Genomic DNA, 23,815 nt, shown 5'->3' on the forward strand with positions numbered 1-23,815 from the left:
AAGAGGGGTGCGGTGGGCGTTATTAAAGGTCACTATATGGAGGCAGCAGATTTGCTGTCACAGTGCGTGCTGCAAAATGAAACATTTTACATAGGTTAAGTTCAAATTTAAAAAAAGTGAGCTAATGTGGTTGCAAAAGTCTACACATCCCCTTGCACATGGAAAAATGACTGTGTTCGGAATTAATTAAATTCAAACTCATTAAAAAATAAATGTGTGTGTGTGTGTGTGTGTGCGCGTGTATATATATACATATGGGAACTGTTTCAATTTGTGGAAAGATAAAACATCATCACCACTCTTTGAAATGTAAACACCATTTTATTTGCAGTCCATTGACAGATCTCAAATGTTTGTATTATCTAATAAACAGCAACACCGTCTTTTACACATTCAAGGACAAAGAATTCACTGCAACGATAACAAGGTGCTTTACCCACAAGACGCCTTCGAAGCCACCTGAATGCCACTTCACGTTATTTGTTGTACCATTAGAAATGGTGTCCTCAGAAATACCCCCCCCCCCCCCCCTCCCCAATCACAGAAATTAAAAACCCCAAAAACGACGCAAGATTACACGAGAAGCTACTGTAAGAGTTTACAACACCATCAAAAATGCTGTCGGTGCAATTTTTGTTTTTGTTTACCTGCTACACTTTTCCTCTCCCTTCTCGTCCTCCTCATTGCACATCCTTAATCTTGTAAGTGAGGTGATCTTGTAAATGCTTTTTAGAAATGTTTTTGGTATTTATTCGCATGAAACCTGATGTGTGTTTTCGAGGCCATGATTTGTTTTGCGGTGAAGGTGCCCGGGGGCGTTTTGCACCTTCACCGATAGAAAATGATGAAATGATTTTTAGTAGGAGATTGTACAAAAGGTAAGCCCCATCTCGCAGTAAAATTATCTTTTTTTTTTTCCTTTTGTGCGCTTGGTGCAGAGTTGCCACAAGATGGCACTAAAATTCACATTTTTGTGTGTAAATGAAGCTCCTGAATTCACTTCCTAAAAGTTTCTTGGCACAATTGTGGCTGAAAAAAGAAGCTCCTCAATTGACTTCAACGTCATTGCAAAGAAATGCAGGATAGATTTCGGGAAAAAAACAAAGCTTGGATTCTGATCGATCGGATTCCACTCACTTTTGCACACAAAATGCTCACAAGAACATGCACAACATTAAAAAAAAAAAAAAGTTTATTGGATTTTTTTCCTTTAGGTATCAGATTGTTTTTACGCAAGGTTTTAGTTGCGATTGTGAGAATTTAGTAGGAAATGGGACAAATTGTCACCAGATGGACATGCGGTGCTTCAACTTTTAGAATCAACACAAGCTAGATTTGGACACGTTTTGCTTTTTCTATGCATTCCGAAAGCTTTAGAAAGGAAAAATAGTCATGACTGTATTTAATATATATTTTTTTTTTTACGTTTGCTGAATATTTGCTTATTACATTCGCTTATTATCTGCACTTAGCTTGCTTTCTCCTCCTAAATGAGGCTTTTGTGCCCATGTTGCCATTCAGGGTGAAATTTGATTCTTTTCAGCTTGCGCAACACGAAGCAGTGACTCATCATTATTTCCACACAGCCGATTAAAAATTCACTTTGACTCACTATTTTTCTTTTTTTTTTGCCGTGTTTGACACGATGAAATGAGCAAGTCCATCTTAAATAAAAAAAAAAAAAAGATAATCACAAAACTAGTCAAGACAGAGATTCTGTCTGGTCATAGACACCCCCGTGAAAACATTCAAGTAAAACTTGAAATAAATTAAAATGATACAAACTCAACATGTGTTGATGCAGTACAATCTTTTTTTGTTTTTAACTATTTGATGTATTTTTGTAAATAGTATATTCATTATCAAATACATTAAAAGTATGCAATAAAAGTCTTGAAATGATGAAAAATACTGAACGATAAAATATGCAACAAGTCACGGCAATTTCAAAATTGCACAAAATGGCAAAAGGAGGACACATTTCAAAGATTTCAAAGAATTTTGGATTAGATTGACAAATAATTTCATTCAAAAAATTTGCCCATGAACAAAATTATTTTGTAATTATTTCTTACCTTTGGTACAAAATCCTACTAAATTCTCATAACGAGTCCAGTTGCCATTTACAAGATACATTTTATGATTTTGTAAACAAATTCACTTTTAGTTTTTTTTTTTAAATACTGAACATCAAAACGCAGAAAGTGCATCTATGTCTGATACGCTAGCCTTAAAAATACAACATTTTCTTACAAATGTGGTGTGAATTATTGAATATTAACCAATAAAGAATACAATGCAGAACAGTCATCCATTAAAAAAAAAAATGAAGAATTTGCCAAAAATGTACGGAGTAAATTGTTTTTTTTTCTCATTAATTTCTCCTAACAGGCTCTTCACTAGTTGACTGTTGACATCCATTAAAGTCTTTTTCAATTTCGTACACGAATGAATCCAATCCATTTGAATTAATAGAAGAGCTACAAATACGACTCAAAGTTGAAAAATTCAATTGAGTTTCCGCAAGTTTTGTACCCTGAGCATCCTCCCATAAACCATCCAACGCCCACCAAAAACACACGTGAGGTAAAGATTCAGACTTGGACTGAGTGCTACTTCCACAAAATAGTTTGGAATTCTATCATATCAAATATACCACAAAGAGAACGTTACAAAAAAATAGTCACATGGAATTTTTCCTAAAATGGAGTTGAACTGAGACAGCATCGGGTTGCACAGTGACTCCCTGGTAATTTGTCATTTTGGTATAGATACGAAACGGAGAACGAAGAACTTGGAATATTGTAGAAAAAATAAATAAATAAAAATTAACAACAACAACAACAACCCAAAAATTGTAAACATGGTACCGGTACAAGAGCACAGGTGGCGACACGTGGTCAGAGGACACTGAAACGCGTTGACCCAGGGCGTTTTTGTTTTTTTTACTCCTCCTCCATGGACTTCTCAATTTCCTTCAGCCTGCGGACAAACTCCTGAGCCTCCCTGTCGCCCGCCCGAGCGTCCAGCATCCGCATGATCGGCTTCTCTGCAGGACGGGAAGCAAAAAAAATGAATCCATGATCCCATCACGACCTTTGACAGCAAATTTATAAAGTGGAACATTGAACAAGTGAGGAAAACATTTGAAGGAAAATCACGATTGGATGAAAAAAAAAAAATATCCACAATTGGACAAATTTGCAAATGTCAAACTGATAATCCGTCCGTGTTAACAATCGTGCCGTGCCCCCTTCTTTCTGTGTTCAAACTGAAACTGCAGGAACGAGTACCGCTGGGTTTGCTGCGCGACAGGTGGAGGATGAAGGGCTGCACGCTCTTGCCGGCCGCCGTGGCGTTGGGCCTCCCCGGCCAGCAGAAGTCGCTGAGCGGCGCCACGGCATCGCCGGCAAAGTCGTTGGTGGACAGCCAGTCGTAGTCCATCACGGTGAAGGTCAAGCAGGCGAATCGGTGCCGGTACTGCTCGGGACTCACGTGGCTGTGCCGCAAGGATGGCGATTATTTATTCAGCGATGGATTCAACGGCACTTTTTCACATATGGAACTTGTTACGAGACAGCAAAAGTGAATTATCATCACAAATGTTTTTTGATGCAGTCCCTGATAACAGGACAAAATGACTTCAATGCAGATTTCTGTTTTTAATTACTTTCAAAATAACTCCTCCTCAATTATTGATTTTTTTTGCGTTAAATCCGACATAATCCAACGAGTGCCGGAACGTTGCTAATAAAAGGCGGTGTGGAAGCGTAGGACGGGGGCGACCTTTGCGAAGAGCAAAGCAATAACAGTCGGAAAGCACATAAGCCGCCCTGGCGTGACCTTTAAATGACACCGGCGGAAACAAGCACTCACAAGTAGAAGAGCTCGTCGAACACGGGGTGCAGCGTCTTCAGCTTCACCTGCGTGCGCTGGCTCTTGGCCAGCGGGAAGAGGTGGTGGGGGCACAGCTCCACGATGACAAACGGGTCGCTCAGACCTGACATCCGGATCGGGAGGAATGACAATTCAAACCACACAAAGCACTTCTTGTTTGGAAAAAAAAAAGACTCCGAACACACCGCAAACCTCAAGATAATCGTACGGAAAATCTTCTTGAACCTGAACAGAATGTTGCCGTGTGCGTAGCCATCTTAAAACAACGCTGTTTTTTTTTTTACCGTTGGCATCCAGTGCCATGATGTCGGCGGCGTGCAGGATCTCCACGGTCAGCCTCTGCTCGGGAGCGTCATAGTAGCACTTGACGCTGATCCGACCGAAGCGTGTGTGTTTGAGAGTTTTCTGGAACGCACACATACGCATTGCCTCAGCGCCGCATCAGAGCATCGCAGTCGCAAAAATTGTCATTGACTTTTTATAGTTTGAGTATGAGATTTAGTTTTATTTATAAACATACACCGCTTACTTGGAAAAGCACCGTAAAGATCTGGATCGACAATTTTTTTTTCTTTTTTTCCCCATTTGCCAACGACGACATCAAAACCACAGTGGCGTGCAACGAGAACAAACGTCTGGCGAGGCGGAACGCACCTGCAGGGAGATCTTTTCCAGGTAGTACTGTTCGATCAGCTCGAAAGAGGAACACTTGTTCATCTTCAGCTCCTCCTCCAGTGCCTTGAGGCGGCCATGTTGGCGAGGGAGGAGAAAAACGTTATTATTGTTTATTTACAATCACCGGCAAAACTGACAAAGAGGCTAAAAAAATCCTGTCACAATGATATTTTTGTTCGGTTTATTTTAACTTGACTACCAGTCAATGGAAATGTTTATTTTTTGTTGTTGTTTACATTTGCCACAATAACAAAAAACTTGGATGACCTTGTAGTCTCCACTCTTCATATCTTCAAGTAACAGACCGTTTCCTTGGAGGAATTGCAATAAGGTCTACGAACGCATAAAAACAAGGAGAAATTGAGGGACACAAAAGGCGTCAGACATCTGGCGGGAAAACTCCCGATGTGTGCGACAAGAGGCAGCGGTCACCTCGACAGTGTACTGGAAGCGGTTGTAGAACTCCACCTGAACGCCTCGGTTCTCGGTGACGGAGTCCAGGATCATGCGCACGAGCAGCTCCCACAAGCTCTGCAGAACCCTAAAAAGTCCAAAACATGAAGAGATCCAATAACGGCACAAAACGCTACGAATGTCCAAAAAAGGGTTTCAAGCTCCGCCCCCAGTCATCAAGATAAAGAATGCCCTAGTCTACATTAGCATTAAGACACAAAGGCGCACCCAAAACGGAGAAAGTTTGCTGTAATTATTTTCCCTTTGTGTAATTTGACAGGAGAATGTCAGTAAGATTGAATTGAATGATGAAGAACATGCATAAAATGTCTCTTTTAAATCCGATTTTGCATTCTCATCGTGCGGTTTTAGGATTCAGTGCTACCTTTGCAAATCATTGGCAGCACACACACCCACACACACGCACCGGGGAAAAGCAATTAGGCAGAAGGTATAATTATAAATCATAATGGTTATGCAAATCACACATTGTCCCCGTTGTGACAAAAATATTTTGAGAAAGGAGGAGGCAAGAGGCAGTCATTACCGGGTAAGGTTGTCCTTCACCAACGTGTCCGTGAGGATGACCACGGTGTCCTGCAGGTACTTCATGAGCGGGGCCACGGCCTGGTCGCCACCACGTCAACGCACACGAGTTACACGTGCTTACATTGCAAGAAAAGTGACGTGAGGCCTTACGTCGTCGTTGTTGATGGAGTCCGGAGACAAGCTGATGTGCTGGATATATCGTCGAAGCTCAGGCACCATCTGCGCATCGACAACCAAATGTGTGAATACTAAATAATACACACACAAATCCGTAAGGAAGGCAAGAAAGAAATGATATTTAATGTACAAACTGCTCAACTTGATTGTTTTCTTTGCATATTTACTTATACACCACTTAACCGTCACACATTTGAAATGTGGGCTCGTCAGACCACAGCCCACTTTTACACTTTGCGTCAGCCCATCTCAGATTAGCCCAAGGCTGTCTGGAATGCGCCGCATGCAGCAAATTCAAAGAATATTTGCAGAAAAAAAACAATAATCCGTTTGACTAAATATCATTTCCCAAAAGGCTTGAAGTTGTACCTTGTCCGTAAGCAGCGTGATAAGCCGCTTGGCTTCCCTCTGCAAGTCCAGGTCCATGTTGAAGAGCTGCCCGTTGAGGGCCTTGAACACCTGCTCCTTGCCCTCGGCGCCGCATGACTCCTCCATGGCGCGCTCCACGCCCGACCAGTCCAGGTCGCTGGGCAGGTGACCCAGGAAGACGCGGACGTGTTCGACGTCGTTGAGGGCCACGCACAGCTAAGCGGGAAGCAAGGAGGAGGAGCGGAGAAGGAGAACCAGAGAGAGAGAGAGAGAGAGAGAGAGATAGGGCCGAGGTGCAGAGAAGGTTGAAAGCAGGGCTACAAAGAGGGCAGGGTGCCGCTGTGAATGACCGACAGGCAAAAACTTGCTTTTTTTTTTTTTCTCTCGTCGTCCTGCTGGGATGGCGCACAAGGGGCCCTCGCTGCCATTTAACGCACACGTCAATGCGCCTCGCTACGGGCGTTACCTGAACTATGAAGCTCTTGTGGTCCCGGCCCAGCTGGCTCCTCTCAATCTTTCGTGTCAGCATCTCCGAGTAGTACACAGCCTCACTGCAAAAGTTCTAAGACAAGAACATCGTTGAAATATTTTTTTTTACATGAATATGAATGGGGAAAATGTATTGGAAATTAAAAAAATAAATAAATAAATGTAACATATTCATTGAGAGACATAAATATTTTATATAAAAATTCTATTTTTAAAAAAGATCTAAAAGCTAAGCTGCACGTTATGGAGCACGCGGAACTTACGTCGGTCAAGCGAGTGACAAAGATAAAGGCGCCCGCGGAGTCCGGCCAGGCCAGCTGCAGCCAGATGTCTCGGACTTGTCGGAAGCAGGACGTCACTTCCGGCGCCGAAGAGCTGTGCTTGGCCTGCTGCACCGCTTCCATCTGAAATCCACATGAAGTGTCATCATCAAAAAGACGCATTACAGGAAGTTGTTCATTTCAAAAAGTGTGATGATGACTTTTTGTCAACATTACAAAAGAGAAAATGCTGAAGCTATTCTTAATTTTTTTACGAGACGGACAAAATTTTTACTAAATTCATGCTACAGCTAGCTATGACCTGTCCACGTACATAATCTGGTGAACGGGATTTGTATTGTAAATTCATTTCTAATAATAATAAAGGCTGTAATTAACCTAATTATTTTTTTAAATATGCATCAGTTTAAAAAAAAGTAATTTCCATGCATTCACTAATTTCAATTATAGGTATAATTATTCTGCTTTAAAATATATTGAATAAATTCCAATATTGTTTATTAACATATGAAATAACTTTCCATTAAATATCACATTTTATTTATTTTTATTGTCACAGTTGTAATATATCAAATAAATTCCCAATTATTGACATATTTAAAAAAGAAAGTTCCAATTATTTCCAATATCTAGTCCAACTTGAAATTGTTGTACTTTTCACATAAATATATGACAACTTCAATAAACTTATGCCGATCATGTGCTCCTTTTTACCTTTGACCTCAATCACTGCAAATATCATATCTGTGAAAAACAACTGGGATGTTGCTTTGAGGTGAGGCAATACCGCATGTTTGCAGAAGAATCAGTCGAAAATTTGTTTCCTGGACGAGCAGGGAAAACGAAAAAAAAAAAAAAAAATGTCCATTTCTTGGTCAGAGAGAAGCAATCACTAAATGTGACCCCAATGGAGCAGATGATGTGGCGCCGCATCGCCATGGTTACCACACTTGAGGCCCAAGCGCCAAATTAGGGCCAGGGCGTCTTACCTTGTCCGTCTCCACCGCTTTGCAAATCCTGTCACATGACCTGTCGTGAACAACCTGCAGGAACTTGTGAATGGACGACTTGAACCAGTTGTGAAATCCCGCCAAGGCCAACATCTTTGCATCCCTGCAGAGGAGGATGACGGAGAGAACACGACAAGCGAACAAAAGCATGAGTCATCTCACGATCGGACAAAAGCATTGGGACACGGGCCAAGGGAAGAAGTATGCGAGTTGCGACTGTGACGGACTTGAGAGGAAGAAACTCCCGGAAGCCTTTGAGGCTCTTCAGGGACACGAAAAGCTCAAAGACGGTCTCGCCCATCGACTGCGTCAGTCTGGAACTTTCCTGCTCCAGGGTGCCGCAAAGCCTCTCCATGGCCACGTTGGCGTCATCGGCCACCTGTAAAAAAATATACAAAGGAACTTTGAAATAGTTTGTATTGTGTATTGTTTTGCGCAACCTGTTTAGAATTTTAACTTCATATGTCTCCTTGAAAAGAGCCGCAGTTGTGGAGACCTACCAGCTTCTCCAGCTGCCTGTAGGACACGCTGAAGAAATCCACTTTGACCGCACTGCAGGGACAAAAAAAAAAAGTGAATATTAATGTGAGTCAACATCAGCAAAAAGTTCCACCTTCGGACGCACCTGTAGAAGAGTTTGTTGTAGATATTCTGAGCTCTCTGCATGTCTGCGCAGACAGCGTCCACCACCACAATGAGTTTTTTCAGGTGCTCCTCCAGCGACTGCAGCCAAAACACAAAGAAATTTTCGAGGTCCTAATGGATATAATGGAAATAATAAAATAATGCTGAGAAGTTTGCCTTTCGCATGCACATACCCCATCCTCCGGCTTGTGCTGCGCGATTAGGCTCTCGTACCACTCGGCGTTGCCTTTCTGTGGAGAAGGTGAAGTGATTGAACGTAGCGGGTCGTTAAAATCAAACTCAAACTCATTAGAAGGACTCCGGAGGCACGATTGGTTACCTTCACGGCGGATGTGATGTCCAAGTGCAGCTCGTTACGCAGGGGGCAAACGGTCTTAAACGCCCGCATATTCTGCATGTAGCCGATCCCCCTGGAAGAGGAGGAAGACCGACATTTATTACATAGTATTAGACTTAAGTAGCATCTTATCGTCCAGAAAAGACGGTAATTGCTTTGAAGCAGCAGACTTTTATGAAGATTGGATTTGGGTGAAGCTGGTGGCCATTTTGAACGTAACATTCTGAGGAAATGTTGGTGGTTGTTGGACGGCTCATTTGATAAGGGTCACGTTTCAGAGGCGAGCCAAGCCGGCCGGAGGGTGGCGGCGTCTCGGTGAGAAAATGTCAGACATCTCCCGCCACGGCACGTCATGCCATGCGATGTGATGTGTTGCGATGGCGGCGCGGCAGCGGCGACGGCGACGTTACCTCAGCATGAGCTCGTAGCGCGTAATGGCGGCGGCGCTGGTGCAGGGGAAAACCTGCCGCATGTTCCTCATCAGGCACAGGCAGTGCTCCGTGTACAGCCGGAAGCTGTCTGACAGCTGCCTCTCCTGGACACAGGAAGCGTCCCCGAGTTATGCCGGGAGACATTTTTGGGCTCCACCAAAAACCTAATGAAGCGGACGTTTCCAAATGAAGACCCTGACCCCCCGCCGACCTCCCCTCAAAGGGGCCCCCAGTTGGAGAGCCTACCAGGTCTCCTCTCACACAGGGAGGGTCCCACTCGGCATCGATGGCCCTCAGGAGGCGCAGCAGCAGGGAGTAGCACACACGCTGCGTTCGATGGTGGCCGCTGTAGCACTGCCAGCGTCTGAGGCGGGAAAAGCAAGCTTTTAGCACGGTCGCCGCCATTTTATTTTCACCCCGGAACAATCGAAGCTCACACGATGGCCTGTTGGAGACGGGTGAGGTCCGTCTGCACGGCATGGTGGGTGAGCACCGTCCACGCCGGGGGGCTAACCTGCCCGTTCCAGTTGTACGGCTCACGCTTGACGTGAGCGTGCTCATGCTCGACAATCTGACTCAGCAGTTTTTTGTGGACGGACACGTTGGATTCTCTCTTCGACAGCGTCGTGTCTCTCTGAATCCAAAATGAGAGCGTGAACACCTTTGTCAGAAAAGGAGGCCCAACATGCGGACGCTCGCGTCACACACCTGGCTCGTGAACAGCTGCAGTATCAGGTGACATTCTCCCTGCACTTTGGAGGCACTCGAGCGAGGCTCCAGTTTGAACCAAGTGTCGAAGCCGCCCACGGGAATCTCCTGTCAAAGACCAGCTGAGTGAAAAAAAAAGTCTGAAGGAAATACGTTTTATTTCATCAAACATCTGAGCGTCTCCCACGTTTAAAGAGATGTTGATGCATCCCAAGAAGTCGTCCGCGTTCTCCTCGGAGCCGGATGACGACGACCCGTTGGCACGCAGCGATTTTGCAATTTGCTTAAAATACCTAACAGAGCGGTAGGATTGTCAGGTGAGCTTCTCCACATGGTAGCCTTTTTGTAGTAACAGTAGCGTTAATTTGAACAGCGTTCATTTTTTTTCCAGCCGTACTATTTCAAAGTAAAAAATCAACCAAATCAAACCATCTATATTGTTACTAAAAATACCTTCCCATTCCTCGAAGTCCACTGACTTCATTGAGTTTTTTGCAGGCCTCAGCGACCGAGACGTCGTCATCGTGATCCCTGTCGAAGAAAAAGAGAGTGCCGTCATATTATACTCTGAATTAAATACAATTAAAAAAAAAAAAACAATAATCACACCACATTTTCACAATGCACATCCGGTGATCACTTTGAGGGGAAAAAAAATGAAGCTAAAAAGAATTAACTTCCTGTAAGCCCCCTAATCTTACCAAATGTCCAAATGGAGCAAGTCACTGTGGACGTCATCCACTTCACTGTGAAAACAAAAACAGACGACAAATGCTCACCGTGTGCTCCTCTTGAATATTTGACTGATAAATCATCATAAATCACAATCATCATCATGAGAAAAAGTGTCCAACTCACAAGACAAAGTGCTCGTCCCAGACCGGATTGAGGGTCTCCGGCTTGACCTCGGTCACTTGGATGCACCTGGCCGGCAGCGCCTCTTTGGTGCTGGAGCGTTTCTCCAACTTGTCCTTCCTCTTTCTGAAGCTGAACTTCCGCTCCTTCTTCTCCTCGGGCTCCCGGGGACTCTGGCCCTCCAGGATGCCCAACATGCAGTAAGGGTCGCTGTAGCCTGGACATGAAAGATTACCAAGGAGGTCCGAGAGTTTTCTTTTCAGTGCCCACGTCAGCGCACTGAATATAACGTCAAACTGCTGAAATTTGTCTTTGTGAACCTATTTGTTTATTGTTCCCATTTGATAAATATTTATCGCAACTTATCTCACTCAGACAAGCAGAATTTCCACGGCCCATAAAAAGCTCACAATCAATCAAAAGCAGGCAATTGATGAAAATGACATGCTATTAGCAAATGAGAGGTAAACAACTTGAGTATTGCGCTAAGTGCGCTTCGAAAGCTTTTCAGGGGCATAATGGAGAATATATTAGCTCCGGCCAGAGAGAGGTGATTTCGTATTTGAAGTATCTTACCATTGGCGTCCTTTGCCAGCAGATTCTTGGCTTTCAAGACAGAAGCTCTCAAGGAAAAAGTGGCTCTCTGTGGATGAAACGCACAAGAGCCGCAATAATTGAAACCATGAGGAAGGTTGTTTTTTTTTGTGTGTGTGTATGTTATTATTATTTTTCTTTTGGACAAACATTTGTGGAATTCCGCATCAACGCCAGCGCCGACTCACCTTGGATTCTTGCACTTTCTGGAGGATGATGTCATGCTCCTCTTCGCAGATATCAAACACCTTTTTCCAAGATGAAAATAAAGAAAAAGAATGTTTTTTTATGAGCTCCTGGGAACAGACGAAAGCCGCTCACGGACGTGCACAAAAGAAGCGCGCGCGAGCTGGCGTGACTTGAGAATCGATGTCATATCACAACAGAGGGGGCGGGTTTTTGCCGTCACCCGCCTGCAGAGCCGACGGGGCGTTTTTCCCGCTTTCATTTCACATTTTACACTTTAAGGTGAAATTTCCGTAACAAGAAGTTTGATATGAATGCTTCGAGTGAATTATTAGTGTGTCGCTACCAACATTTCTACGTTTATCTAACCAGCCGTTATCCCAGCTGTCTTCGAACAGTAAAGCGGGTACACCCGGAACTGGTCGCCAGCCAATCACACAAAGACGAATAACCAACCGCGCTCACACTCACAACGAGGGGCAATTTCGAGTGTCCAATCAAGCTGCCGTGCAAGTTTTTGGGAATGTGGGAGGAAACCGGAATACCCGGAGAAAAGCCACGCAGGCACGGGGAGAACGGAGCCGGATTCGAACCCACGACCTCTGCGCTGTGAGGCCATCGTGCTCACCAGTCCACCACCGTGCCGATGGCTTCATTACGAAGGAATCCGAAAGCATCGTGATTCATTGCGATACCTTGAGGAGGTAGGCAAAAATGTCCTCGTCGCTCGTCACATGCTCGGATGAAGGCACCCCCACTCGGTTGACGACGGTGTACACGACCTCCTCATAGAGCGAGTCCAGCTGCAAGGAAAGAAAACTCTCCATGGCGACACTCACATTCGTACGTAGCATTTTTATTCTTCCCGTCATCGCATTTCCAAGTAATGAAACGGCGGAGCAAACAAACCTCCGTCCTGCTGATTCTGTCCTGGATGAAAGCCTGGTCCACATGTTCTTGTGGCGGCGGCACGGTGCAGGCGCCTCTTTGGCACTGCGATGGGAACAGTCAAACAAGTCTCAAATTTGGCTTTCTATGACATGAAAAGTCACCATTTCATTTTTTTGGGGATGAACTGCAACAACAATGACAGCACGTTTGGGTGATGACAAACTCTTTGTCAAGATGCGAATAAGTCATCAATGCGCTGTTAAGACTGGAGGCGAAACTGAACCAGCTCGTCATTGATGGACTTCCAAAACAAAACGCTGTTCGCGGACGTCACGGCGGCGCGGCCCACTCGCAACTTGCTCGCTTGTGTGTTGTGGGCCAGCCAGCAGATGGAAAGTTGCGAGTCGGGTGGGAGGTTACCTCAGCCTGGGCGGCTTGCAGCATGTTCTCCTCTTTCTGCAGAATGCTATTCATACGCTCAAAGAACTCCATGCTCTCCTCGGAGATCCTGCCAAGAAAACGGGAAAAAAACAAGATGCTTGATTTTTTTTTACTCAAGTTTGGGTTAATTGTTTTGGCTGAGCATATTGGGCTGAACATTAGAGTTGTGCACTCGGGACATCCGCGTGGATTCAACTTTACTTCCTGACATGCTCCTCAGCGCGTGTGTCCATTTTAGTCCACTGAATTGTTTGTTTTTTTTCATTGGCCATGTCGTCAAACCATCTGATTTGACTCAGGCATCAGTCAATGTCTGCTGCTCGTTGTTCAATTCTCGTGCTGTTTTGGGTTTGAGCACTTCAAAGTCTTTGTATGCCTGTGAAGTGCTAACAGCAAAACAACAATCTCGCCTAATTGGTTTTGCCTTGATCTCTGCTGAAGACGAAGATTATATTTTTACAGGCATGCCAGCAAGTCCCGCAATGATCGGAGGACTGGTTCCGAGCGCCTCGGTTCACAAACACTGCCTTGTAAGACTTTCAAAAGAGATTTGGGCAACTTGGATCAAGTCCTAAATTTGCTTAACATTCACTATCAGCCGAGTAAAAAAAAAAAAAAAAGATCTTTGACGTCTTAAGCCATCAATGGCAGTAAACGAGTTAAACTATTTACATTTATTGCAATACAGTTTAAAGTATTGGTCTCATAAATATCTAGTGTACGAAATGTCATCTGCGATTATCATGGACTCCGTTGATTTGCTCCGCCATGGCTGTTCTCTGGGATCTATTTCAAACAAATGAGCACAGCTGTGTGCGGAAATGCAAATCTTTTTTTTTTTTTCCCAGTTTGCGAGAATTCCCGTTGTCCCTCCAGCCTCACGGTTGTCATGGCGACGTTTAGAGTGCTGATGGGGTGCGGGAAATGGATTGAGTAGGAAGCTCCCCGGACCTTGGGAATCCCACTCGCAAAGCCGCGCGGCTTTTCAGCACCCGCCGACCTGGATGGAAATCACCTCTGATGTGAGCAGCGGCGGAACGGTGGGGATCAGCCGCTAGCCAAATTCCCTCGCCACCCACCCGTTTCACCATTCCTTCGTCACGTGACGCGGCGGCGAGGCCCCCGTCACGCACTCTTTTACGGGCGTCATCGCATCGCAGCGGGCGTGTGGCAGCCCATCCACGTCGCCACCCGCCGATTCTCGCCGCGGCGAGGGAGCAGATGGTAAACCCCTGAGGTATTGATGACGGCTAATGGCAGCCATGCTGGGAGAGATGGTTGAGCTCCAACTGCTTGGCTTAAAAAAACTTGTTGGGCTAAAACCTGCTGAAATATTTGACTGTTAAGATGCATGGAAATCTAAATACTGCCAGAAATGGATTCTGGTTTTGTGCCAGTGCAGTTCAATTGAGTCTTACAAAAGGATTGCTAGAGCGGTATTCCACTTTTTGAGGGTTTTGTTTTCGCGCAAGCAATACAAATAAGCTCCACTCCATCCGCATCCTTGCGCTTTGAGACCCTCAATTCCCTCCACATCCGTTCTTAATTGTCGTGGGCATTGTAGTGAGCACAAATCTCTTCAGTCTTCTGTCAGTCTTATTGCCGCAGGGATTTGGCTAAACATTGTCGGATCTTTTGTTCTCAGCTTTTGGAAAAGTACTTTTTTTTTTTTTTTTTTAAATGATGTCTGATCTAACACAATGAAATAAACACAACACACTTGACAATCCGTCTTGCCCACGTCACCAGAATGAGAAAAGCGGCTTGATGTTGCTCGGAAACAGGTTCTCATGTTGTTTTCACTCAAATCTATTTTCCTGAATTCATTCCAATGCTTCAATTACAAAACCCTCGCCCCTGACGCGTAGATCCAAACATGAAGACGGCTCACTGAAAAAGTGGAGGTGACAAGCGGCCGCTCCTTTTCAAACTTCAACATCATGTGGCAGCACGTACACAGCAATTACTCGTGCACGCATCACTTTCGGTGACGGCCCCAAAGACCACGTGATGCCTTACGATCAAACACCATGCTTGTTTTGTTTTTTTTTTGCTTAAGAAATCTGAATGTCACACGCTTGTCACTTGCGTCGTATTAGCTCAGCAGCTCTTATCGCCGCTGGAGGATGTGCGTGACAAGAACTAACACCCAACCCCCACTGATTTCGACACTCTTGATTAGGCAAGAAGGAGCCAGTGCTCACCGACAAGATAGAATCGCTATTTTTTATTTTTTTTCCCATGGTGGCGCGAGCCAAAATGCCACCATGGAGTGGACACACGGCAGCGTCAGACGTGCACACGGGACATGACCCCTAAAATAATGAGGACTAACTTGGCATTGAATCTTAAACTGCTTTAGTCGGGGGCGTGGTGGGGGGGGCTTCCTCCCCTCTATGGAGGTCCGCGCTCCCAGTGTGGTGGTCTTCTGTGCGGGCACTGATTTAAAAAGCAGTGACACAGAGACGACAAACCCGCTAATGAGATCCCGGCGAAGCAGAAATGCAAAGTGCAAAGTTCACGTCTGAAAGTGATTGTCGCCTCCCAATGCAATTAGTGCGCACGCACACACACACACACACACGCACAAAACGAAATTTCCCAAAAAGAAATGATGGACCATTGTCAATTAAAGCCACGGCGCAGGTGCGTCTTCAGTGGCGTGAATGTCGAACAGAGATCAACAGCCTGCCTCTAATGATGAGCTCTCAGCATACGAGCGTGGTGGGGGGGGCTCATCGGGGGAAGGGGAGGGGGGGGGCTTAAACATCAGGGAGCCCGCATGGGAAATGAGGAATGACATGGACCGTAGTGACAGTTCAGACGACTATTTAAAGGAACGAGACGACGACAACAACAACAAAAAAAGATTCCTAACGGAGACGATTGGATTTTGCATTTATTAAAATATTTAATCAGCGTGATACACGAGGAGATAAACAGGTTCGGTGCGGCACCAGAGGTCGTCCTCCGTGTTAAAAATAAACTCGGGCGTCATTACGAAGGAAGTTCACGTCGAGACAGCAAAGCCTGGGTTTTGGTTGCTATGGTAACCCCAGGTTCATACTATTAGTTGTTGTGTTTTTTTTTTTTTGCTGCAGATGAGGCTTCAAAACAAGACTGAGCTGGTGGTGGGGACATGTGGGGGGGCGGTTCGGGGAGGGGGGGGGATTTCACCAGTGTCGCTTGCTTTGTTGCTACGAGACAAGCACATGGCCAACTTACATTGAATCAAAAAGGCAAGACAAACGAACTGCGACATGTTGTGTGGAATTTACAAAACGCAACAGGCACGGCACAGACTAACCGTTAATGTAGCAAACTATTTCTTTAATCTCATGAGAATATTATAATATTAATTCTAATGTTGGACTTTTGTCTACGACCGGACACAGCAACCCATCGGAGAGAAGCGGCATTTATTTAAGGTGCAACATTAATTAGGGTTGAGGCGTTCATCGATGCAGAGAACACAATATTTGTATTTCATAATGTAGACATCCGATTTGTATTTTACTGTCTCAGTACGACTTGTTTCTGCATCAAACCCGAGACTTCAAATCAGTGTCGTGACAAATTCAAGGGAGGCAACGATAACAGTGAGTCATCGCTAACAAATTTCAGATCGTGTTTACGGTTACTGGACGCAACACAACACCCAAATGGAAAGCCACAAATTGATGCGCAACACATCGACACAAAGGATATTTCGAAACAGCAGTGGGCTCGCCCCACCTCCGAACCGCATGACGTTAAGTGATATACAGTACAGGAAGGCATTTGTGAGGCCGCTGGAGCTCGGCGCTGCATTGTGATGTTTTGCGTGATGAACGCACGGCCAGTCCGAAGATTCAGAATGAACACCAGTTGCGCTTAAGGAATAAGATGTGAGAAAGTGTTTGGAAACAAATCGGAGGAAGATTGTTGTGTTGTGTTGTATTGTGTCCAACACACATATGTACAAAATTGTCAGTAGCACAAAGTATCACAGATGGAAAAATTTTTTTTTTTTTTAGTGCCTGTGAGTGAAAGGTTTGAACTTTTTCATTTTGCAAGCAGACTAAATGAATGAAAACAACCAACCCAAATAGTGGCGTTTGTGCGCATCCGCTCTTGACTCACCTTCGGGTTAAGGGCTCCGGGCAGTGGCTGAGGGGGCTGCCGGCGGCGGGTGGCGACTCCCTGCGGCTCCTCAACGACTGGCTCCTTTGCACCTGCCGCAAGACGCTACTCTTCAGGTCCAGCAGCGTCGTCATGGCTCTTTGCTGTCGGGCCCCAAAAGAAAAGGAATAGGTCATGAGATTCAGCGGGTTGGTCTTTTTTTATTTTTATTTTTTTATTTAGCTTCCCTAACTTTGCAATGATTCATTCTTGAGCTTTGAGAACCTGGCGACTCTCAACACACAAGATTGACGCACATTATAAGCGCCGTCGTGCTTTCAAAACAAAAGGGCCACGGGCAGTGACGGTCCGTTCCGCCTCTCGATACCACCTTGGAAAACGACAAATTTGTGGGACCACTTCAACAGCTTAAGTGGCAAACATATAGGCCAGCAAGGCGTGAAAAAAATGGCCAATGTGTCTCATTAGTCAGTTGTGATTGCCATGGCAACCTGCAACTGCGGTTGAACCGCTTCCCTCTTTGCAAGATCCCACGTCAGACCGTGAACGTCCGTCGGAGGCGTTGGCCGAGCGCTTGATTGATATTCATGCTCATTTAGGTTATCGCTGAAATAAATTTCTCGGGGACACTCGGAGGAGGGACAAGTTTCAACACAATCCCACGAGAACACTTGAGGCGCGACAGGTCGCTGAAACATTCTTGACTTTTGCTCAATTTAAATCCACACGAGTGACAACAAAAAGATTTTGGAGGCACAGCAACTACTCCAAAGTACAGGACCGTCAAACTCGCAGTCACGTGGGACAGGACACAAACTTAACAGTTAACTTTCTGTCACAGTCGACTTTCTTGTAAAGTGAGTGTGAATTTAAAATGAGACATTTCAGAGCAAAGTGACTTTTTAATTGCTTGTATACAAACAGTCGAGTCTCTGGAGTGAGCTGCCCACCTATCAAGTGGGAAAGGAAACAACCAAGAAACTCATTTGGGGCTGAAAATGCGCCTGTGAGCGAGCCTGTGCCATAAATTGGCTCGTGTAAATTCGACGCCTTGGGGATGAAGTACTGCCGCCATGTGTGAAAATACGCCTCCTTTTTTTTTTCCTCTTTTCTTGATCCCGGAGATAACATACACGTAACTTACAAAAGGCAGAGGTTGATGCCAGTCACTCGTCACATCCTTCATTTTCATTTCCACTTTCAGGTTGTCTTTCAAGACTAACAGAGTTACGTAACCTTCATAACATGACAGCTCTCTGCAGAGAAGATTCAAATAAAGTCAGATGGATTTAATGAAGCCGAGCGGCGCAAGACGGCGAGCGCGGGGCAGCGTTTCCTTGCAATATCAACAAATGATATTTCATAAATCAGCTCTCATTGGCCCAAGTCAAAACCTTTTCCGTTTACCATAAATGATAATGTATAATCCCGGGGCTACTTTATGGAATGATCCAAGCAGATCCTCATTTTATTACCATTTGATCATTTTGATCTCAACAGAAGGTTGGGGGTCTATAAATACCGGCAGCGTACATCCCACTTTCGGCAACGGAGCTGATAAATGTTCACATTTACTGTAACGAATGCTCACATTTGCTTCGTTCATTCATTCAATTCATTTGTCATAAATCCATTAATAATAATCTACTGTAAATATCACAGGAATTTATTTCAGTCTTTCCAAAGCTGGATTTACATCACAAGTTTGCAAGTGCCACATTTGTGGTTACATTTTTTTTTTTTTTAATATTGCTTTCAAGTTGTACAATTGAGAAGTGAGTCATGGCAGCACAAAGGGGAGGAGAGGGGGGCGGGGGGGGCGACGCGTTCTGTAACACGCGTCCTCCAATAAAAATCGGTTTTCTGTCAATGTGTGTGCTGCAGCGGAAATGCTAAAATTGGAAAAGCATGGCCGTCAATACACCATGTCGAGTTACACTTACTGGAAAGATTGGAGGATGTAAATAAGATGCAACTTCAGATGACTTGATTATCAAATAAGAAAAACAAAAATTATTCTGATGGCAGCCAGTGGAGTGATGTGGTTACACTCAAACGAGGGGGGAACAATGAATCAAATGGCAATGTATATTCAGAGTAGAATGTAATTTTCAAATTGCAATGGTTGCAATGTTGAAAAAAAAAAAAAAAACACCTTTCAAAAATTTTGGACTAAATTATTTTTAATATTGCCCAGAAGAGCTTTGGTGCTTAAGTAGTGCAGTTATTGTGGTAATCTCATTTTTTACTGATTTACGCTTGGTTACATTGTGTTCATTGTCATACAGATTCATTTAGGGCTAGCGTTTGTTAAAAAAGTACAGCAGATGAAGACTTTGCAAATAAAAATAAAATCAACAATTACGATAAATCACAATCGCAATATTGAATAAATGTCACATTTAAATAGACATTCAGAAAAAAAAATTTGGAATGGGAATTGGGCGTTAGGCCCTGCGGTGTAAATCCGGCTCAAGTGCGTTTTTGCTACACCCGCACATCTCGCGAAGCCCTTTGTGTGAGGTTGCAAATCGAGAGAGGTGAGGAAGAGCCGGCTCACAAAAGACGGCTGACAAGATGCACAAGAGAGCGCCAGTGATTGATGGAGACGTCGTTCCACACAGTCGGCCCGACTCGGTCGAACACGCTTTTAAAAAGTTGACAGCTTGCTGAGGCGGAGGGGCCTCGGGCGGGGGCGCTTCAAGCAGAACAATGGCGGCTGCTATTAGCCAAAGAATAATCAAGGACAATTAGCGGAATGGGAGTCTGAGTGGACGGCGTTTTGAATTAATATCATTAACCAGATCGCTTTCATCCGATTCGGATTAAATGGAAGTCATTCTCCAACTCAAAAGGCGACAGAGACAAACGCAATTGACATTCGTCATGACCAGAGTCGGCGGCCTCGATTCACATGAGGAGTCAGAATCCAGTCATCAATTTAAGGAATTGCAACTTGCTAGGCTCAAACTTACGGAGGATTCCGGAATTTATTTATTCATTTAATTGTTATATTTTGCGATGATGAAGTGCCCCACAATACACACAGATTGTTTGCGCTCCAGTCGAATTAACTCCCCGTCTTGGACCAAGTCAGACGTGAGGAAGTGCGAGTTGCCTCGACGGCCGCGGCCTTATCGATCCGTGACGCTGACATCCGGCACCCTCGCGGAGCATCCACTCCATTAGCCTCAAGTGTCTTGTCTCCTCTGCCACATATCATCAATGGGTCATTTCAAATGAATCCCGCTGAGGAAAAGTGGTGAAGAATTCCTACGGTTCTGGTGAAAAGTGATAGAATTTAAACTCTTCAGAAATGTTACGGCATTGTACGGGGAAATTATTTTTAATTAGTGTCGTTTACAGGTTGGTAGTATGAAAACATTTTGCTCACAGCAACAATTTAAACATTTGAGTTTGTGAGTAATGCGGCATCCAAGTGCAAGTCCATTTGCTGCCACTCCGAGTGAAAAATGATGAGATGTCTTAATGCTCCGCTGCGCCTACGTCGTGATCGGCAGCTCCCTTGACGGCATTTCCCAGAGACCTCCCGAAGCGAATCGTTGCAAGTGAAAATGTTTTCTCGGCTGCGCCGAGGGTGGGGTCGCACACTCCTGCGGGAAGCGGCACGTCATTTGCAGCGTGGCCCGTGTTGACAGGCAACAGCGGCAAGCAGCTGCCTCCCAGGTGAACTCATTTCAATTACAGCCGTGGACCTCTCGCCAACAGCATTTCACTCTGTGGTGACAAAACGGGTCTCACTGGTCACGATCGGGAAGAGTGGAGAGGGGTGGGGTGTTACGTGGGGGCGAGGGGGTGAGGGGGGCGTTCAAGCAGCTGCCGGAGAAACGCAGTCAAGGCCAAGTAAATGCCTTTCTCCCGAAATCGGTGGCGACGGCATGCCAGGGAAACGCTCGCTCACCAGTGTCCAACGAGCCCGGCAGCCAAAGGCGCCTTGCTGAGTGTCTCTATGGTAACGGCAGAGGGAAGGGAGCGAGTAAATACAGGTAAATGGAATTTAACAAAAGGCCGGCAGAGGAGCTTTGATGTCCTAATGGGCTCGCCGTAACGCAACTCAACGTACACCCAGCTGGACATGTGGCTGCCCTCTTGACGCTTTGGAAGATGAAAGCGATACAAGAAGAGAGACCCACGGAGGATACTTTTTTATGCCTGGGTAGTTTCAAGTAGATGCTAAACACTTTTGAAGGAGCCATCAATAGTGCAGTGGTTCAAATTGGATAAAGACTCAGTCACTGACTCATTCGCAGTTTTCCTGCGATTGACAGGCGACCACTCCAGTGGGTCAACATCCGGTCTCTGGAGATTCCCATTCACAAATCGTACACTAAAATTGTCCAGTCAGTAGTCCATATTTCATCCGAATTCAGCAGAAAAAAATCATCACCAACGACAACCCTAACTTGGATGCTTAGGGACACTCACGGGGCCAACCTTTGTCGAGATTCGCTAACAGCAAGACAGAGCTTGAGGTTTCTACATCTGTAAAAAAAAAAAAAAAAAAAGGGCCTCTGCCGAATTCCCCTTTCATGCAAAGTGGAGAACTTGTGACAAGTAAATAAGACTCGCACACACATAAAAAGCTTGTCCCTGTAGAAATCAGCAAATCGTAATGATTTGTCAAAATTTCCGAGACCACACGCATAATTACTCATTGAACATTTTAAGAGAATTTTGGACTTGACTTCCCCTTTAAGATTTGAGCAGGAGAAAAAAGAGAAAGTCAGTCAGTCACTCTATTCCCAAAAGCACCTGGTGGCTGTTGTCAAAGCACCTAAAAGCCGATTTGCCCTGGCCATTGATCCGGCGCGGAAAATCCAGTGGAATTGAGAGCTTTTACATGCCATGGCTGCATCTTCGCCGAGCAGGCAGACATCCTCTCGCTTGTGCAACAAGGCCTTAGTTCACCTCACACACTCGCTCACTCCAAACACTTTAGAAATAACTCAGCGTTTTGCATTCCAAGAAAAGGAGACAAAGGCAATCACGCATGCTGTAATTAAAGGCGTATGAGCAATGTTATGTTGCCGCTTTGAGTGCCAGCGAGAAAAAAACACTATCCGCCAGTATAAATGACACTGATGCACAATATGATAAAAAGGTCGACGGTGATTAATTCACAACTAAATGCTGCGTGGAGATGAGTCTAAAGCGGAGTCAGCCGGCTTCTGAAGAAAGAGGACAAAGTTACACATAGGAGGATATTTTTAGGTATGGAGATTTCAGACGTTTGCACATACGTTGCTCTGAACCGTTGCTTCCACTCACTCTGAGGCTCGCTTTGAGCCTATCAACGCATCTGACATCACATGATTTCAACCTGTATTCTGTAATTATTGGCCACACTGTTGCAGGTTTTGTGTCAGGAAAAAAAAGCTGCTCAGACCTCCCTTGACTAAATAATATCACGTCTCCCATGGCAACTTGGATCATATAATATGCACCTGTATCTAAATTCTAAAAATATAATGACTGTGGAATACGGCTTTATATTGCTCAAATCTGAATACATGAAGGCCATACATGCAGATAAAGATTGTACTCCTGTTTTGATAAAACAGCAAAAAATAAATCATGGCAGCTTTTCCACTATCATCTCAGACTGTCTAAATTGAAATAAATATTAACGTGTAAAAAATATGTATATATTCCCAGTAGTAAGGTTTGAACTTTCTTTCTCTTGTCAAACATATGCATTCATATGTTGCCATAATCTGAACTTTATCCCCCTTTTAATTCATGGATGTTAATTTGAAATAGCTCAACAGGTGTCAATTGAAAAAGCTCGTAAGTGATAGTCATGTTAGTCAGAAGAAGAGAAAAAACATATTTTAACAAATGTTTTGGCATAAATGCTAAGGAAAGCATTTGATAGTGCTCTTAATTAAAGACGAAACGAGACGTCCAGCTCGACTTACCTGTGTGTCTCCTCCGGGCAGTTGTCCTCTCTCAAATGTTTTGTCGCCGCGGCTCAGAGTTGCTCTCCGCGGAACCACGACTCGGTTCTGGCGTGTGTTCAACTTGCCAGTGAAGATTTGGCTGTTTTTCTTGTGACAGGCAACAGAGAAAAGATCATTTTTAGACCTTCGAGACGCTTTGGCAAGCTCACGTTTTCCCCAGATGAGCGACCAAATATGGGCAAAGGAAGCGACGTGGTGTGTTTAGGTCACTCAAAGAGTGTGGGAAATATCACAATTCTAATCGATCCGTAAAATAAGATTTATAAAAACTACTGTTGAAAAACTATAGTCAAATAAACAGTTTTTAACATGTTTGTGTATATGTTTTAAACCACATATTCAAACGTTGCCATTCTGTTTTTGGCTTTATACACACTGATTTTTTTGTTTGTTTGTTTGTTTGTTTCAATTTGATTTTCTTTCTCAAATTATCACAAGATGTGATTTCTGTGTTGCGTGCAAATGTGATGGGCAAAGAAACAAAACAACAACAACAAAAAAAAACAATCACTCGATTAAAACCCTAAATTACGCCACCAACATCTTGCACTTGAACACATCTCTCGGCTGTTGCTGAGGGATGCTCTGAGAGGATTTTTCTCCTCACAGAAGACAGCAAGTGCAGGTCTTGGACATCAGTCACAGTGGCTTTCATGTGCTTTAACTTTCTTCTGTCCCTTAACTCTTCCAACCACTTTAGGCATAAAAATACTCTTTTTTTTTT

General features: G+C 44.5%; 1 protein-coding gene across 1 annotated transcript; it reads right to left on the bottom strand.

Moving 5' to 3' along the window:
• Positions 1-301: 301 nt before the first annotated feature.
• On the bottom strand, positions 302-23,178 carry baiap3 (BAI1 associated protein 3). Its single transcript, XM_088316288.1, has 33 exons — positions 23,050-23,178; positions 17,111-17,253; positions 12,968-13,055; positions 12,566-12,649; positions 12,352-12,459; positions 11,659-11,718; positions 11,453-11,519; positions 10,880-11,093; positions 10,723-10,767; positions 10,475-10,552; positions 10,209-10,314; positions 10,022-10,129; positions 9,751-9,947; positions 9,560-9,677; positions 9,293-9,417; positions 8,865-8,955; positions 8,719-8,775; positions 8,526-8,623; positions 8,401-8,452; positions 8,128-8,279; positions 7,880-8,003; positions 6,873-7,013; positions 6,587-6,682; positions 6,121-6,336; positions 5,725-5,793; positions 5,573-5,652; positions 5,005-5,113; positions 4,840-4,905; positions 4,552-4,635; positions 4,182-4,302; positions 3,877-4,000; positions 3,294-3,499; positions 302-3,049 (listed from the first exon to the last, which is right to left on the bottom strand). The coding sequence occupies exons 2-33, from the start codon at positions 17,242-17,244 to the stop codon at positions 2,946-2,948; spliced, it is 3,522 nt and encodes a 1,173-aa protein (XP_088172414.1). The 5' UTR covers positions 17,245-17,253; positions 23,050-23,178; the 3' UTR covers positions 302-2,945.
• Between the last annotated feature and the right edge of the window lie 637 nt (positions 23,179-23,815).

Source organism: Idiotropiscis lumnitzeri, chromosome 15 (genome assembly GCF_059441095.1).
Source record: "Idiotropiscis lumnitzeri isolate Australia: NSW breed Sydney's pygmy pipehorse chromosome 15, RoL_Ilum_1.0, whole genome shotgun sequence".
Taxonomy (NCBI): domain Eukaryota; kingdom Metazoa; phylum Chordata; class Actinopteri; order Syngnathiformes; family Syngnathidae; genus Idiotropiscis; species Idiotropiscis lumnitzeri.

What these genes read in the sequence shown, in the direction of transcription:
- baiap3 (XM_088316288.1), bottom strand. Translation starts at nt 17,244, where the DNA reads ATGACGACGCTGCTGGACCTGAAGAGTAGCGTCTTGCGGCAGGTGCAA. An exon ending in GGACTTCGAGGAATGGGAAG is followed by an intron (nt 10,315 to 10,474) that starts GTATTTTTAGTA and finishes CCGCTCTGTTAG; the next exon opens with GTATTTTAAGCAAATTGCAA. An exon ending in CGGGAGTTTCTTCCTCTCAA is followed by an intron (nt 8,004 to 8,127) that starts GTCCGTCACAGT and finishes CCTCCTCTGCAG; the next exon opens with GGATGCAAAGATGTTGGCCT.